Here is an 18,118-nt window from a genome sequence, read left to right as displayed (position 1 = left end):
ATTCAGATTATATGTGGTTTTAGTCAATTAAAAAATTCTGCTATTAAGATTAATACAGGGTTCGTACGCTCCGGGAATTCCAGGAAAACCGGGAATTGTCAGGGAAAATGACACTGTCAAAAATGTCAGGGAAAAGTCAGGGAGTTTTTAAATTTTGTCCATCAAAAATTTTTTTTCCATTTTTTTCACAAGGAATTAAGTATTATGAGATCTAGTCTTCGTTTTTATTGTGATTTCACAAAAAAAATTGTAAATTTTTATCTAAACCGACGCTGGCACTTAAAAACTGCGATCGAAAAAGGAACGTTTTTTTTTCACAACGAAAAATGCGCCAAAAGAGCGAAGATTTTCTTACATGGAGTCAGTGAGGGGAACGCATTTCTACTGCCTAAAGTTTTAGATGGGTTGCCACAACATTCTATTCGGTTCAGGGTTCGTACGCTCCGGGAAAACTTGGAATTATCATGGAAAATGACATAGTCAAAAATGTCAGGGAATTTTCCAAATGTGTCCCCAAAAATTTTCTTTTCCCAATTTTTCCCAGGGAATTTGGTTTTATGAGATCTAATCTTCATTTTTATCGATGTATTTAAAAAGAAATTGTAACAATTTTAAAGCAATGAAAAAAGTGGCGATCCAAAAGATCTTCAGCAGCCGCCATTTTTGGCTCTCAGTAGTTCCCAAGGGAAAAAAAATCAGGTGAACAGGAATTATGCACAAACTCAACAGTTGAGAAGACAATTTACTGCTTCGGAAGCACAACCTGTAGATGGGAGGGTCGATCGGGAAAAGTCGTTTTTTTTTTCTTCTTTGATCGGAAAATCATTTCAGCTACGTGTGAAACGTAGTCGCCATCTTTGGTCACTCACAAGATGGAAGTAGATACGATCCTAAAATGCCTAAGTTTCTAAAAAAAAGCAGAATTGGTTGTTTTCTTTAATTGAAAACTGATGAAAATAACAGAAAATGGTCTGCAAATTGTTTTTCTGTTATTATTATTTAAAATAATTTTCTTGAGAAATGAAAAATTTTGTTCTTAAAACTTAATCTTATCCTCACTGCCTCGGACGCAAATGTGATAAAAAATTTTCAATGAATTGTAGTTTCATGAAGATTTATTATTTTTTAATAGTCTTCATGCGACAAATTAAAAAAGTTATTTCTTATTTTTGGGCATAGTCGCCATATTTGGTCATTCCCAAGATGGAAGTACACACGACTTTTTAAGTGCCTAAGTTCCCGAAAACGGCATTGGATGTTGATTGCAATGCAAACTATTGAAAACAACACAAATTGTGCCTTTTTTTCCGGATAATTTGTAATTATTTTCTGAAAAAATGCAAAATTTAATCTTCGTAACATTTTTTTGTTTTAATTGATTTAGACTCTTATGTGCTAAATACTGACTATTTTGCTTTTATTGTAGTTTTTTAAGGATTATTAGCTATTTATTACTACTTTTATGCTACAAATCCAAAAATCTACTTATTATTTTAAATTTTTCACTTTGTCGCCATATTTGATCGTTTGCACAATGGAAGTAGACTTAAACTTCCAGAAACAGAATTGGATGTTTATATCATGTGTACTATTGAAAATAACATTAAATGTGCAAAAAGTTATGAATTTTTGAAAATTGACTATTACTTTCTGGAAAAGAAAATTTGAAATTTTAATGTAAGTGTCCTTTAATATGTGAAAAAAAAAAAAGATTATTGGCATTGGCTTAAAGATCGGCGGATGTTGATTTTTGTTACTATGCATTATAATGTATGCCGATCGATGCAACAAGTTAATCATATTTTATACTGAAATTTAGCTTTGCATTTTGCTCAATATGTTTTGTGTAACCTACTAATAAGAAAATAAAAGGAAGTATTGTAGATCAAAAGTGGATGCTAAAAGGTTGCTGCAGGACTACAGCAAAACGCTATAATATTACGCGTGACATCAAAGAAATGCTAAAATAAGTTGAAAGTACTCTGTTTTCAACAAATAGTAAACAAATTAAAACAATTTTGAACAAAATGTTTTTAAAAAAAACTTAAAATTTTAACAGACAAAACAAAGGAAAAAAAAAATTCCCAGTTTTTTTTTTTTTAATCTAAGGGGAGAAGTTTTAGTTCTTCTGCATTGCTACTTTAAACAATTTTAATTATTTTGAAAATATTACTATTTAAACTTAAATTTTGAATGAAGCGAGTAACCTGGAATTTTCTAAAAAACAACCTGGAAAACCTGGAAAAGTCAGGGAACTTTTTTTAACCAAAAGTGTATGAACCCTGTAATAAATTAAATAAAATTAGAAAATAAGAGAAAAAATTTTTTTTCCTTACACCATTAACTCATAGCTACCAAATTACCCGATTTGTGTGGGAGACTCACAAATTTTCATCAAAACACTTCTACCATCGGTTGGCAAGGATAAGAAAAGGGCAAAACCAATTTTGGACACTGGGGGAAAAGGATTTGTGTTTGTTTCTTCACACAAGCAGTATGTAATTGCTACCAGCAGCTCTGTGCTGGTCAAGAACTTCCATATTTTAGATTTTCAACTTGTGTTTTTATATTTGAGAATGTTTTTCATAAACACTTAATTTTACTTTGCCAGTTTATATTTGAATACTATATCTTTTAAATCAAGTTAAAAAAATACTTTGATTAGTAGATTCAAATTTCCATTAACTTGGTTTTTTTCCACAAAAACCTTTTTTGGGCATTGAGTTTGAATGCTCAGGTTTTAGTTATTTCTATTGCTAATTCATACTTCCTTAAATCTGTTTAAAACACAATGAAACATTTATGAATGACCACTTATGTTGTATGAAAAATTATCATACAAGCTTTGTGCTACAATATGTTTAAAGTGAAAAACAACGTAAATAAAGCACAAATTGTGCTTTATTTACGTTGTTTTTCACTTTAATCACATTTATGTTGTGTTAGGAGTTCTAGTCTAGAGGCTACACTTCCACATCTGCATCAGTTGCTTTATCCACACCACCATTGAAGATGACAGCCGCAGGTGCAGTCGAAACATTTGGAGTTATTACACTCTGATCAAAGCATAACAGCCTGGAATCTTTTAATATGATTGAAACTGGCCGTGAAAGCCTTCATTCGTACTGTAAAATTTCTGTTGCCAGCATTTTACTCACTGAATAAATATTGTGCAACATAATATGCCATGTAATTTGCTCAAATAAATATTTATTTATCTAGACTGTTAATGCAATAAACTGCAATGCAAAAAAAAAAAAAAAAATCCCACTTCAAATTTTGTCTAGGGTGGAAATCCCACCTTATTTTTTCCTCTAGTGTGAAGTCTGACAATGTTAGAAAAGTAGCATGATCACAAAAGCATTTATTTTTTGAATCAAGAAAATTTTTAAATAAAAATTGGGTACGACAGAAGAAAGACATTCATACAACATTTTTTCACATCATATTAACATGAACTGCATTTAAGAAAAGTATCAGAATTAAAAACAAGTCAAGGGAGTTTTTTGAATGCAAGTGATCTTCAGTGTCAAGGTTTTTCCACCTTCCATTAAAATGAATCTTGTTTCATGCCTGCAATTTAAAAAAAAAATAATAATTTAAACACAAAAAGATACGTTTTAAAGATCAAAAATGTCAAAAGTACACATATGAAATAAAATTTTGCATTTTCATTGTAAAGGTTTCCCTTACCGTTTAGGACTTCTTTAACATACAGGCTGCACCCAGTATTAGAAATAAGCAGTTATAAGTGACATTTTCAAGACAAAAATTGTTGATTTGATATATCGCTTGTTTGGAAAAATAGTGCCACAGTATGAAATTTTTCATTTTCCTTTTTTTCTTGCTTAAAGACTTTCAAATGACGTCATCTTCTTTGGAAAGTAATAACAGATTTTTTGTTCTAATATTAACCACGGGAGAGCACAGCAAACTTACTTTTCTTAATACCAATTGCCTGAAGAGTTCAACTCCAAACGCTACTCCTGAAAACCAAGATGCAAACTTAGCACCTAAGTTTTAGATTGCATCAAAGCTTTTCTTTCCAGATTCTTTGTGATTGAGACCCTTCATGCGATTGACATGAAGAATAAGTTCGTAAAAGTAATTTTAAAAAAAACTGTCTTCATAAAAAAAATAATTTTATTCTGTATATTTTACAGATTAAAAAAAATATGCAGCATTTCTATTTGATGAAGTTTTTTTATATTTTGATATGTAGGGGAAAGGGGGCACAAATGATTAATTTTTTCATTTATCAATCTCTCAAAAAATATTATCAATTTCTCAGAGCAAAAGTGTCCCTATGATTGAATTGTCTTTCCTTTGTGCCTTGGAAATTTTTTGAATGTTTTTAAAAAATGTTTTTAGATTATTAATTTTTTAATAAATGTCACCCCTACATGTTGTGTTTACAAGTGCTCCGTCACCAACCTTAGAACTAATTTTCAAAAATAAAGAATTCTTCATTTAATTTACCTTACCTAATTAATAAACCTTTTCATAAATTTACTTGAATGTTCATAATACTGTTTGCAATAATTAACTTTAGCTCACTAGTTAGTTTAAAATGTTTTCATGTGAAAAAGCCAGCATAAAATTACATATAACACGGTAAAACAAAGAAGTTATCGCCACAGAAACATTAACTGGCTCATTGCTCTAAAGGTTAGTCTGGTACTGCCATTAATTGAGAATTTTTCAAGATTTTTTGCTTGACATTATCCTAGTAAAACATGCCATGTTCACATGTGTGCTCCCCCCCCCCCCTTTCTCCTATATATTTGAATTAATAAAAATGGCTCCTAGATTGTTCAGTATGAAGCCTAGAAACTAATTCTAGGTGTCATTGTGACACCTAAATTTAAATTCTTATTTCTAATACAAGTTGCACCATGCTACTACACATGTATGTATTTTTTATTGCATATTTGCATCAGACAACTTTTGGATTTATCAATGAAAACGTTGATAAAATAGAATATATAAAAGTATTATTAGAATATATAAAAGTAAATGAATATTACAATAAGGTATCCAAACTTCAAAGTTTCAATAGCATTGAATCAATAATAGTTACATTAAAAACAATCGATTTCATGTTTTTTTTTTTTTTTTGCAACTAAAGATAGTCAAAAAAAACGTGTGCAAGCAAAAATGAATGACTGAAATCGACTATAGAGGAACAGAAATGCTGATGCAACACAGAATATTTTTAAAAATGCAATAGGAACTCACTGATCTGTTGCTCATTTCTGCCTTTTTCATGTGCCAATTGATTTCATTTTTTTTTTTTTTTAATTTTGTCATTAAACGATGAAATGAATAAAAATGTTAAACTAAAAATTACCATCCGAGTAGTTTGGCTGCATAGGTTGTTGATGAGATTCTGGAATATGCGATTGTGGTCCGACTGCATTAGAAGAAAATGATGCTGAATTTTGCTGAATATTGGTATTCTCTTGGGTTGAACTTAAATTCAATCGATTAAAAGTAGCCATGTTCTAAAATAAAAATTGTTAGATTTGTAAAGATCACTAAATACAGGTTTTATTTTATCATAATGTAATGTTATCAGGTACTAAAAGTCAGTGCAAATGATGAGATTCCGGAGAAAAGTCTGCAGGTGCTATCGTTGAAAACTGCACAGGTAGGAGACTCCCAACTGGAAAAGATTCATCAAAGTTCACCCAGACTGAATGGATGAAATCTCTTTAAGATGTGATGTCAACCGCAATGCGGAATAGTGCTTACACAAAATATACTTTCATTGCATTTTTTGGCACATAGCACCAAAATACTTTTCCCATTCCTAAATTATCCATTTTCTAAAGTTTTTTAAATCCTTGAACAGTTTTGCTTGAACGGTCAGGGCGAGAATAACAAATAACTCTTCCAAGGACAATATTAAAAAGTAGATAGGACAGAGGCTCTTCTCAAAAGAACTCTTCCACTTATGTCAAGATTTTCTGACAATGTCCAAAAAAAAAAAAATTCTTACATTTTGTATCTTTCATCACAAATCTAGTTAGTTTATTTTTTTGGTATTCAAAATCATTCATAGTCTGAAAAGATTATTTCTATTGAAACTATCAAAAGTTTCAAAAGCTGCTTCAATTGATAAATGTTTCAGTATTAATAAATGTTTCAGTATTGAATTACAGTTTTCTTTAGAAAAAAAATTCACTACGAGAACATAAAAACAAAATCAGAATTTTTCAAATCCTTGCACAATAAGAACTAATACTAAATTAAAAAATCATGACCCTGATTGCCAATATTATATCAAGATGAACTTTGCCAGTCAGAATTGGAATGAAATTTAAATTTTTTTCTACATGACATGGGAAGCCTCGAAAAAGAAAGATGATTACAATTAGTAAAATTTGCTAGTCACAAAAGCAGAATCAAAAGGGAAAATTGAAAGTCCTTTTAAAGTCTTTCTTATATACTGAACTGAATTACAAGTATTTTATTTGTTAACAAATAAAAACTGGCAACAGATACAAACTTTAAATCATTGAGCTTTCTTTCTTTGTCGGCCTAGATGGACATTGTGACTAATCATGTGAATAAAGGCTAAGATTGTATTTAGAAAACAGCTAAAAATGTTACATAATTCCAGTTCTTAATAATGTAGAAGTTCAAACCAATTCCATCAGACCAAGAAAATTTCGCTCTTTCATTTAGTACAAATATTTTAGTTGTGCAAGTATGTTTTTACGGCCAAAATCGCAAAATAAATAAATAAATAAAAAGCTTTATTATTGACTTCTTTAATTAATATCTTTGGTAGTAAAAGTCATACAAATTTGAACCAAAAAAAATCAAAAACGGTTCATCCTTAAAAAAGATGAGATGTGCTGCAGACATATCTAATTTATAATCCCCTTTAATGTTACGTCACGGTTTTAAAAAACCACCAAGATAAAATATTCATTTTTACTTGCATGATGCATTTCATCATTCAAATTTAACCTTAAAATACATGCAATTCAATCCAGGAAAATACCTGCTCTTTTGGTGACCCTTCTTCTTCATTCACAGCATCCATGCTTTGGCTATCTTTCTGTTGTATAGCACTCTCACTGGCATCTGAATCACTTTTCGCTGAATTAAATGCAAATGGCTGATCCGTTTTTTCTGTACTCTCCTCATTGCTCTCAGATTGCTCTTGCTGAGGAGTCGATGCAGCCGAATCACCTCGTGAGCGGTTGTCTCGAGATGAAATGTCTCGTTTTATTTGTTCCACAGCCCGATCCACCATTTTTTGATAAGCATCGTCATCAACAGCTTTTGTACATCTCTGAAATATTTTTTTCAAATTTTAGTTTCAAAAAGTATGTACATGTTTGATGGGAACAAATATAAATAATGTAACCATTACAATGTCTATAATCATTAAATCCAAACTAAGTTTTGAAACTAATGAAATGAGTTGAAATACATCCTGCTCCTTCTTTCATCCTATGTCAGAGGTTCACAACAAAAAAAGGGATGTTTTAGTCTGATGAGTGAAAAGACACTCATTAGACTAAATCAGTTGTTCCCACTTTTTTTAACCCATTGCCCGCCACTAGAGGCTGACTAACACCTATATTTTTTGTTCTATAGTTTCCCCCTGTCTTCCTTGAAGAAACCACAAGTTGGCGTTAGTGAACATCCACATATTGAAAATATAAATGTCTAATTTCAATTTGAAGTAAAATGTCTATCATTAAGAAAACTTTTAAACAGAAATGTGTTAGTCTATCCACCATGGAATCGGAATATGTGCCACTTATTGAAGCTGCAAAAGAATTAGTTTAGATTGTTCGCATAATAAATGAACTTGTAAAGTATGAATTTATTTAGATCAAACCAGTTTAATTTACTTTGAGACAATCAAGCAATTAATATTTTCAAATTCGCCAATAGAAAACAGTAGAACAAAACATATAGACATAAGACTTCACTTTTTCAGAAATTTAATACTAGAAAATGTGTTTGATTTAAATTATGTGAATACAAAACAAAATTTTGCAGATATTTTTACAAACCTTTAAATAAAATTAATTTAAACTCTTTCATGAGAATTTAAAAAAAAAAAAAATCCAAGTTCAATTACACTGAGTGTGAATGCTCATATTGTGTTATTGATTGTTATTTGTTTTCATGTATCTGGAAATTCTGGAGCGTTTAAATTCAACAATACATGTAGGAGTTTTGGTGCTGTAGTTCCCGATTTAACATTGATGTCCTCTGGATTCTTTGAAGTTTGCCAGAACGAGGCACTAGATCCCGGGTCCACAGCTTGTATCATCAACTTGTTTGGTTTTTGTGTAAAAAAAAGTCAGCTGTTCTATGGACTATAAATATTTGCAGCAGTAACAGAATTTCAAGTCAAGATGCTGAATTTGAAATATTTGAAATTAAATTGTTACTTTTTATTATATAATGTTGTGGCAAGAAGCGGGCCATTGTTACGAATAAAGGTAAATTATTTTTTGAAAAGTATTTGTAACCTTAATTTGCATTAGTTTTTTCTTATTTGTTCTCTGCGTCTTGCAACAAGATCACAGCAGCAGAATTTGCAAATTGCCAGTAGCATTTAAGCTCTCGGCACTTTGCCTGATTCTCTTCATTTGCAATTTCAACTCAAGTCAGACTTGGTTTTTTTTCGGCAGCTCAGTTGAGTCTGCCCGTTTTTGCAGATAGCTTTGGCTTTTTGCTCTTGACATGAATATCATAACTCTATATGTTTAAAATAATGTTTCATACTTTGGCTTAGAATGTTTGCTTCAGAAGTCATTCAGGGCCGATCCTAGGGTGTCGGCCGCCCGTGTGCAAAGATCTAGTGTGCCGCCCCTCAAGAGTAATTTGCATATTTTGACTAATCTTTGACGTTCATATAAATATTTCTACAAATTTCTACATCAAAATCTAATTTTAAAAAGAAAATAATAGTTTAAAAAACTAAAAAAACACGCTTTCGTAGCAAAATGAACTAAAAAGTAAAAAATAATCTTTGGATGATAGTAGTTGACCAATCACTTAATTTTAATGCAATACAAAAAACCGTGGGGTGCTGTCTATTTACATTTTTGCTTGGACAACAAATGAAAGAAATTCAAAAGCTCAGTATAAGAAGCTCCCCACGCTTTTTTGTATTACATTAAAATTAAGTGATTGGTCAACTACTATCATCCAAAGATTATTTTTCACTTTTTAGTTCATTTTGCTACGAAAGCGTGTTTTTTTAGATTTTTAAACTATTATTTTATTTTTTGTTTTTTAGTCTTATGTTGGAGAATTATCAGGCGACGAAATTATTTATAAAACGAGTACGAAGTAATATCTTAAAGTTAAGACAAGGCCACCCCGATGGGATGCTACTGTGAGTCATCGATGTATGTTTGCGGAAATCATATTTATATTACTTTGAAAATTTGAGATGCATTTGAATAAAAGTTTTGTTCAACAATGGTCTGATCAGCAATGAATTTCCAATTGAAGGCTCACCTAAATTTTGGCATGAAATTAGTTAAAAACAATTATATTTCATGTTCTAATTACCTTGAAACATTGTCTGATGCAGAAAAATTAAAAGTTTTTGTAGATATTTTTAAATAATTTTTGTGAGCATTTTTTTAATGTATTTTTTAAAGTTTTTGCTTTTTCACATTGTTGGATTTATGCCAAAATAGTGATTAAAATTGGAGGAAACTAACAATTAAAAGAGTTAATTAATTAATTTGATTACAGAATATTGCATTGTCATCGGGTCTGATGTCGCGTGCCAAATTTCAAAAGAATCCGATCGCAGGTAGTGGGCGAAATTTGAGCTACAAGATTCCGTTACAAGATACATACATACATACATACATACAGGTGAAGCTAATAAAAGCGTGGTAAAAAAAACAAGAATGATGAACTTATAAAAAGGAAGAAAAGTTTTATAGTAAAAAACTCCTTAGGTACAATTCATATCTTTGAAGAAAGTAATAGATACCAAAATTTATTACTCGTAAAAATGCATTTTATAGTCTGTCTTCGGTGACATCCGAGAAAGGACGGAGGAGGGAGGATTGCTCCCAGAAAATTATTAAAATTGGCGTACAAAAAATAGTTTTAGTAATCTTTGGTTGTGTTTGGTTGCAAGGAGAAAAGAGTCGGGTATATTCAAGGTGCATGGAGAAATTTTCGAAATTCACGTCAAATATCGCAATTTAAGGAACTTTTTCGAGACTTCAGGGGAAAAGTAATGTTGGAGTTCTCTCCTAAAATTCTTTCAAAATTAAAATCAATTCGAAGCTATTTTTTGTGACCGTACCTTAGGAAAGATCGGCGCTCTTCCCAAAAATTTTCCGAAACTGAAGTTTTAAACGAGCAGTTTTGGGTTATCTTTGTTGACGTTGCTAGAGGGAGGAAGATTCAATAATCTCCTATTGAAAGTTTTTGAAATTAAAGTTTAAAACTCAAATTTAGGCTGTCTTTGGTGACGGTAAGGGATCTGGCGGCTTTCCTCCGGTAATTTCTCGGCACTATTCCTTCAAAAAACCCATTTTTGGCTATATTTAACGATAGGGAAAACGCGAAAATATTCCGAACCGAAATATTTTTCGGAACTAAAATCCATTTTAGGCTATTTTTGGGAAGGAAGGGTTTTGGGGCTCCCAAGTGGATATTTCTAAAAGCGTATAATTTTATGCTATCTTTGGTGACGTTAACAAAACTGAGAAGCTTCGGCGGATCTTTCGGATAATTTTGGATATTCATATCTGAAAAACACAACCATAGACTTTTGTTCATCTCACTTCGACAATCGATAGGCATATGCCCTAGCGCCGTCAAAAGTTACATAAGCCAGGCAGTTCTCTTCCAGAGTTTTTTCAGAAAATCGTGTTTTACGCATTGTTTGATTATGATGGGACAAAGAGCGGGCGGGGGTTCAGTGTACCCTCACCAGGGGCGGATCTAGAGGGGGGCCATGGCCCCTCCCAAAACTTTGTGATTGTAGGAATTTTTTTAAGGAAAAAAAAATATGAAAAGATAACAAAATTTAACACATGTATTTTACTGAAAAAGAAGTATAGGCCTTAATTGGGAAATAAATTATATCCCTATCTTCAAAACAAAACTTTTATTTCCAAAATCTTTCTCCATTTTTTACATCATTTCTTGATTCCAACTACAAACGCTTGGACGATCTCTAAATGCTGCGGTTCTCAGAGTACACCTATTGTTCACAAGACCAAAGAGAGCCTAAATTTTCTTTTTTATGACTTCAATTTCGAAACTAGGAAGATAACCCCTTTTCCCATGCCCTTTCACAAATGCCTAGATATGTAGCAAAAAATTGCATTTTAAGTCTTTTATTTGGAAAATATGTCAACGGAAACTAGCTTAAACAGCCCTTATCACTTAACTTGCTTAAAAGCAACTTAAATGAATTTTTTTGGACTTCAATTACAAACGATAGGATCCCCTCCCTTCCTATAGTTTATATCGTGAAGATAGCTTTAAAAGGAGGTTTTTTAGAGAAGCTCACAAATCTTCCATCCCTTTCTAAAATATGTATAAATACAGTTAAAAATCGGATTTTTAGAGCCTCAAAGGCAAAATATTTCCAGGAAGGAAAGATTCTAACCACCTTCACACTTCCTTTAATGTAAGCAAACATTACCTAAAGGTGCTTTTTTAGGATGGACAGTTAAAGAGCTAGCTGAGCACCCCTTCTCTTCTAACTTCAAAATATTCTGTCATTATACATCGAGGTTTTTAAGCTTTTTTTTTCAAAAAGTATTTTGGGGCCAGCGCTCGAAACCTGACTTTTCACCGTACATCATCAAAAATAGGCAAAATGCGTTTTTAGTTTCCTAATTTTCAAAAATTACTCGGAAATTTAAATTTTGAAACATTTTCGAGGGAGATTCCTAAATCCACCGCCTCACTAATGTCTCGATACCCCGAAAATTGAGTTTTTAAAACTTCATTTTAATAAAATTTCTGGGGAGTTATCAGGGCCCAATTTCCCAATAGGCAGAGTATAGACAGCTGCTTAGGGCGGCAAACTTTTCAGGGGCGGCAAATTTGCTATTATAATACGCATTTTTTGAATTAAATTGTTCTTCTTGAAAGTAAAATATTAGCATTCTTTCATTTTCCACAGAAGAAATTTTTTCTTGTAATTTAATAATGATTACTTTCACACATCTTATGCAAGTCAAATGTTTTTCAATCATGGTATTTGCCGAATCGTTATCAAAATTTGCCGAATAAAAATTTTTTTGGGAGATCACTGTGATCATTTCATCGGGGCATCTCAGAAAATGAAACGCCATTCATTTCTTCATAAGTTTGACAGTTTGAATTTAGGGAACACTTTTTTACGTTTTTTTGAATCAAGGATATTTTGTTTCTTTTAGGGAGGGAGGGGGCGGCAGATTTTAAATTTGCCTAGGGGCGGCATGGAGCTAAACTCGACCTTGGGGAGTTTGCTCAAAATTTTCGAATGGCCTCTCCCTAAATAATCGCCTGGATCCGCCACTGACCCTCACGAACTGTTTTTGGAACTGAAGTCAATTTCAAACTGAGGGAGTGGGATTAGGAGCCTCTCTAAAGACGCTAACTGAGACTATCTTTGGTAGTAATGTTTGAGGGTAGTAATGTTGGATTTCGGGGCCCTCAATCGCAAAAATTTCGAAGAAGAAATACGAAAAATGTCATTAAGCAAATTTTGATGACATTAAGAAGGGTCTGTCCTCTGAAAACACATTTTGGATTTTAAAGCCAAAATTTTTAGGCTATGTTTGATTAAGTTAAGGTGGAAGGGGTGAATCAGAGATTTAATTGGGTCCTTTAAGATCGGTGGTTCAAACAGCAAAATTTTCCGAAATTAAAGTCATAAAAACGCAATTTTAAGCCTTCTTTAGTCTCGTCAAAGAGGTCATGGCATCCTTTTGGATCTTTGTTTTGGAGTTACGTTTAAATTTACTACCCGAGGCAAGAACCCTGATCTGAAACCGGGCAGATCATTCGTGATTTTAATTCGAAAAAAATGCTGTAAAGGGGGAAAATTAGTTCGTCAAAACTACAAAATTTTAGTTCGTCATTCATATATGTTTGACTCTCAGGGGAGTCACAATTTTCCACTGTCTCTCTACGCATCTGCGATTGTTGAAAACATAATTTGTTGTCTGAAATGGTTGCGAGAGTATCTGATCAGTATAGCTTTTTTAAAATATAATATATAAAATATGCCTTCATTGTTTAGGTCTATAAAAGCTTGGGGGGTAAACATTAGTGGCCGCTCTGGGCCCTGAGTGCTCCTTTTAGAAGACACCCTTTCAGGCTTCAGGAGGAGGCCATTTCCCTTATCTCCCCCCCCCCCCTGTATCCATGCTTGATTACCGGTTCTGTCACAAATTTTGCAACCAAATAAAGCATGTATGTAAAGAGTAGATATTGATGGACAGAGAAATGAAAAAATTTTCCCTAACAATCTATTTTTCCTTAACTATGCAATTCTGTCGGGAAATTGGCACTTACTTTGATAATTGAACATTTAAAATTTAGCATATTTATTTGATTTATAATAAGTTATCTTGTGAGAAATTCTTGAGGAATTTCGCTTGATTAAAAGAACTATATGATGCGGCCTGCGGCCGCCCCTTGCTTCGGCCGCCCTTGTGCGGTGCACACTCTGCACACCTGCTAGGATCGGCCCTGAAGTCATTTAAAGTATAATGAGCTACTTAGTAAAAGAGCGTATTCTCAATATTTCGTTTAACATGTCATTGTACATATCACAGCCATAATAAACAAGTTATTTTTAACTTTGGCTCTTCTTGATATTGCACAAGACATAAGACATTTTTTTCAAGAACTATCACACGTCCTGGTTGAGCTTCCACTAAAAGTTAATAAGCTGAGCATTTATAAAAGCTCATAGCTTAACAATTTTAAATTGTCAATTTTTAACTTGACAGTTAAATCATTGTGATTTTTCTTTATGGCTAAAATGTTTGATCGTTTAGAGTGAACTTTGACTGATAAGAAGGGAACTTATTCTCCCGGAAGCTACATTAATTATCTCAAAGTGGGAGGGGATTACCACTTGCAACATGTCCAACGACTGAATTTCTGCTTGTGCAAACAAAAAACATCTAAGGAGGATTCTATGTTCACTGAGAACGAATTTTCTGTTGTTTCATTCCAAAAAAGATTGTATTGCTATTGAAAAGGACAAAATGCCACACATAAAATTAGTCTTATCAGGGTTTACCTCTATATTTCTGTTGATTGAGGAACAAATAAGGAGAAAAAATTGAAAGTTTATGAGAAATTGATAACAATAAACGAAGACAATGATTACAATATCTAACTATTTTAACATGTGTTGATACGCAAATGTCCTGGGATTTTGTGATTCTGATAATATTAAGCGAATGATATTATCAATCCTGATCACATTAAGCGGCGCCTACTGTATTAAGTATCAATTGTACCAACAAATATTGATTTCATTCTCAATACAAAAGCTATCCAGCAAAATTTTAATTTTTGCATAGTAGTTTCTGAACATTCAAACAAACAATTATACTACCTTTTTCAGTTCTTCTTGAAATGTATCACTTGCCTCCAAGAATTTTCTTTTCTTAGCTTCAAATTTTTCTTCAATTTGCTGCAGCTCTGCTTCTAATTTTTTCTAACAAGAAAGTTTTTTAATGAAAAAAGTAGAAAAAGAGGCTTAACTTAAAGCATAAATTATAACAGAACAAATTAATAATAAAACAAAGTAGAATAGAGTGACATAACACTTTTACATTAATTGCTTAAATGCACTGAGCTAGAAATAAGGTAAACAGATAAAAGTTAACATCAGGGTTCATAGATTTGAATCAGCTCAATTTGAATCAAGTTATTTTGTTTTCTAAACAAAATCATTTTTTACAGAATCAGTTGATTTTATTTTTATAAATTATTTTTGCATTCTTAGAATGTGTTGCTGTACATTTAATTACACTGCATTATACAATCTTAACCAGTGATGTCCCCATCAATTTTTCTGAAGGTATACTCCCAGTAATCCATTATGCACAATATGTGTATGCCATCATATACATTATATGTCATAATATGAAAATTTTTGAAGGTTGAGGGTATACGCTATATACGGCGTATATGAAGTATAACCTGTGGCAGCGGTTCCCAACCTTTTTTTGCCTTGTGAACCCCTTCCAAAATCTGTACCAGTTTAGTGAACTCTTTGTGCACTAAGTATTAAGTGACAAGAACCTCCTCCACCCAACCCCCCAACCCCCCCACACACACAGACACTAAATTTTGGGAGCTTTTTATTTTAATTTTTTGAGAAAGAAAAATGATAATGACGAAATTTTGAAGTACTAACATTGTTACAAGCTAAAATGATAGTTAAAACATTGTTACAAATTCAACAGAACAAACCCAGTAATAATTCTTTGAATGTCTGCCCACTTTGAAAAATGTCTTAATGGAATAATTGTGGAACAAAGAAAGACTATCAAAGTTTGGCTCAAATGTCTTGTCTGACAGTTTAAGTCTTACGTTATGTTCAGCACTTAATTTCCTTCTGTATTTGTCTCTACATGTAAAATTCATTTTTCTCATGGAAACTTTGTCCAAAAGGGGTAATAAAATTTTAAAAAATGACTTATCCTATCGCAACAGTAATTTGTAATGCTAAATCAGTCAATTTAATGTCAAGTCAATGATTTTTAAAAATATTTTTTAGAGAAAATGTCTCAAATTAACAAAATAATCTATTTTCCTCCTGTAAAATCTAGTTGTTTGATAAAAATACACTGTGTACATTAATCGTTTGAGTGCTGAAGAATTTTCTTTTCCTTATGCAAAAATGCGGAATAATTTGCATAACTATCTTTATTTTATTTCATTTTTGAAAAATAAGAGAATTGCTTTCAATTAACTCTGTTACAGAAACGGTAAATTTTATCAACAAAAATATTTTTATGCTCACTTATTACAAGAGAGTTTTTCTGCACAAATTTCATGAGCTCCTTTTTTACATAAAGCGAAAATTTTCATTTTTGCATTCCATAAATTTTTTACGACGTGCTTCACTATAGCAACAAGCAGCAGTGCCATTGCACTTATTGTGTGTCTCACATTTTTGGCGAAGCACAAGAGGAGCACAATAGCTCTTTTAAGTACCAGTTAAAAATGCATCAGAAAAGATGTGCTATAAAAGTATGCTGCTAAAATGTTGTGCTTATAATTATGCACCTGTTAATATTTTTTCAAAGTACTTTTCATAGTTTTCAAAATATGTACAAACCATGTACTAAAATGCAGGAAACCTGCTGAGAAGATCGGGAACAAAGCAAGTAATGTCATTCTTTTTCAGGAAAAAAGGCATATCAGGATTTGAAGTTAAAACATGAAAGTTGGGCAACATCAGCACCCAGCTTTTTTTATTTTGGTTACCAAAATGTTCTTCCAAGAAGTAATTTTTAAATCATAATGCTTAAGCAGAGCAATCAACAGCTAAAGTTTATGACAGTTATACATTTGTTACAAAATATCTTAAAACCTCCCAGCTTTTCTGATAGAACGATGGATAAGGTGGTAAACAGTTACTAAAAACCAATTTCTATTTAAAATGTTTTGCAAATTGGCAATGTATTGTGGATAGATCCTTATTTTCATTAGGACTCAAAGAAATAAAATACAGTACACTTGGCTTACTTTCATTAAAAGTTAAGTGTCAGAAATGACAAATAGATGTAAAATCTCAGTCATCAAAATAAAATTTTTGTTAGCAAAATGTGACTAACAACAACCAATTTTGAACCCAGAGATGCATTGTGAAAAATCTTTCCACCTGATCTTCATTTCGTTATGCTCTTTTTAACAATGAGTTCAAGGCTATAATATGCAAGTACTGTTTGTTAACTTATTTTACAAACTTTTTTAAAAGTAATATTTGCGCTTGTTTTAAATCCACATCACACTAGCACTAAATTATTATGGTTTCATAAAAACTCAAATATTTAGGACAACAATAAAAGCAACTTTATTTGGTGAATGTAATAATAATAAAAGCATATTTTTTACTTATTTAATGTAACGTCGACGCTCTTCAAAACAACCCCCCATCACTGCGACGCTTCTGTTACAGCGACAAACATTACAGGACATTGATTCTTCTTAAAAATGTTGCACAGTTTTAAAAGTTGTCCCACTGTTATTAAATATGACCAAACATAATATTTTGTACATTAACGTTATGGTGACCCTTCATTATAGCGACCGATTTTCTTTGAACCCTTGGGGTCGTTAAAATGAACAACGGCTGTATTTATGTAAGCCTTTCTTCTCATCAAAACTCCTCTCCAATACCAACTTACTTGATGCATAGTAAGGGATTGAACTTGTCTTTTCAAAACACTCATCCTTGCGGTTGTGACGACAGATCGCACATCTGGAACAACAGTATCACTGAAGATTTCATTGATGAGACGATGATTTCGCAAATATCTTGCAGAGGATAAATGCTTCACAGAGAATTCATCCAATTCTATCAGAGAGTTAAGACATTAAAGTTGTTAATTTTAATGCTCAAAAAAATTTAAGCATATCATGAGAGTTAGGGAGAATTAAGGAGTCCGAATGCTTGGCAATAGAAAAATTATTTTTATTGCATATTTTAGCACTTTATGGATGTTATAAACCAGGGGTCTGTCTAGGATTTTTCACAGGGTCCGTTTCTTGTGGAAAATAAAATAATTTTGTGAAAAATGAATGATTTTTGTAAAAACTCAAATAATTTTGCAAAAAAAAAAAAAAAAATTTTTTTTTTTTTTGTTAAATCAAAATTTTAGAATTTAGAGCGGGTACAAACTGCATCATTTAAACTTAAAGTAGAGTGTTTTCCTCTTTTATGTTGAGAATATCATTCTGGGGTGTTTTTTTTAGTATTTGGTGAAGGGGGGGGGGCATCGCTCCCTCAAGTAGCAATATTTATCCACCATTCTACATTATGTTAAACTATACTAGAAATATTTCTGTACAGCATTTAAAATAATTGTAACAAAAAAATAAATAAATAAATAAAATTCAGACGAGGGTTCAG

General features: G+C 31.9%; 1 protein-coding gene across 2 annotated transcripts in view; it reads right to left on the bottom strand.

The window, feature by feature from the left end:
- Positions 1-3,344: 3,344 nt before the first annotated feature.
- Positions 3,345-18,118, bottom strand: part of LOC129226081 (SWI/SNF-related matrix-associated actin-dependent regulator of chromatin subfamily E member 1-like) — a 32,583-nt gene continuing 17,809 nt past the window's right edge. Inside the window, exons 10-14 of one of the 2 annotated variants that reach the window (XM_054860669.1) lie at positions 17,394-17,563; positions 14,588-14,689; positions 7,013-7,306; positions 5,351-5,504; positions 3,345-3,573 (exon numbers count right to left, since the gene is read on the bottom strand). In XM_054860669.1, coding sequence (XP_054716644.1) covers positions 3,551-3,573; positions 5,351-5,504; positions 7,013-7,306; positions 14,588-14,689; positions 17,394-17,563 — 743 coding nt within the window. In that variant the 3' untranslated portion in view covers positions 3,345-3,550. The remainder of the gene's footprint in view (positions 3,574-5,350; positions 5,505-7,012; positions 7,307-14,587; positions 14,690-17,393; positions 17,564-18,118) is intronic. The other variant, XM_054860671.1, reaches the window with a different exon arrangement.

The sequence above is a fragment of the Uloborus diversus genome, chromosome 7, assembly GCF_026930045.1.
Source record: "Uloborus diversus isolate 005 chromosome 7, Udiv.v.3.1, whole genome shotgun sequence".
In the NCBI taxonomy this organism is placed as follows: Eukaryota; Metazoa; Arthropoda; class Arachnida; order Araneae; family Uloboridae; genus Uloborus; species Uloborus diversus.
The sequence above is the reverse complement of the archived record's forward strand: the minus strand, read 5'-3'. Positions and strand labels throughout refer to the sequence as shown.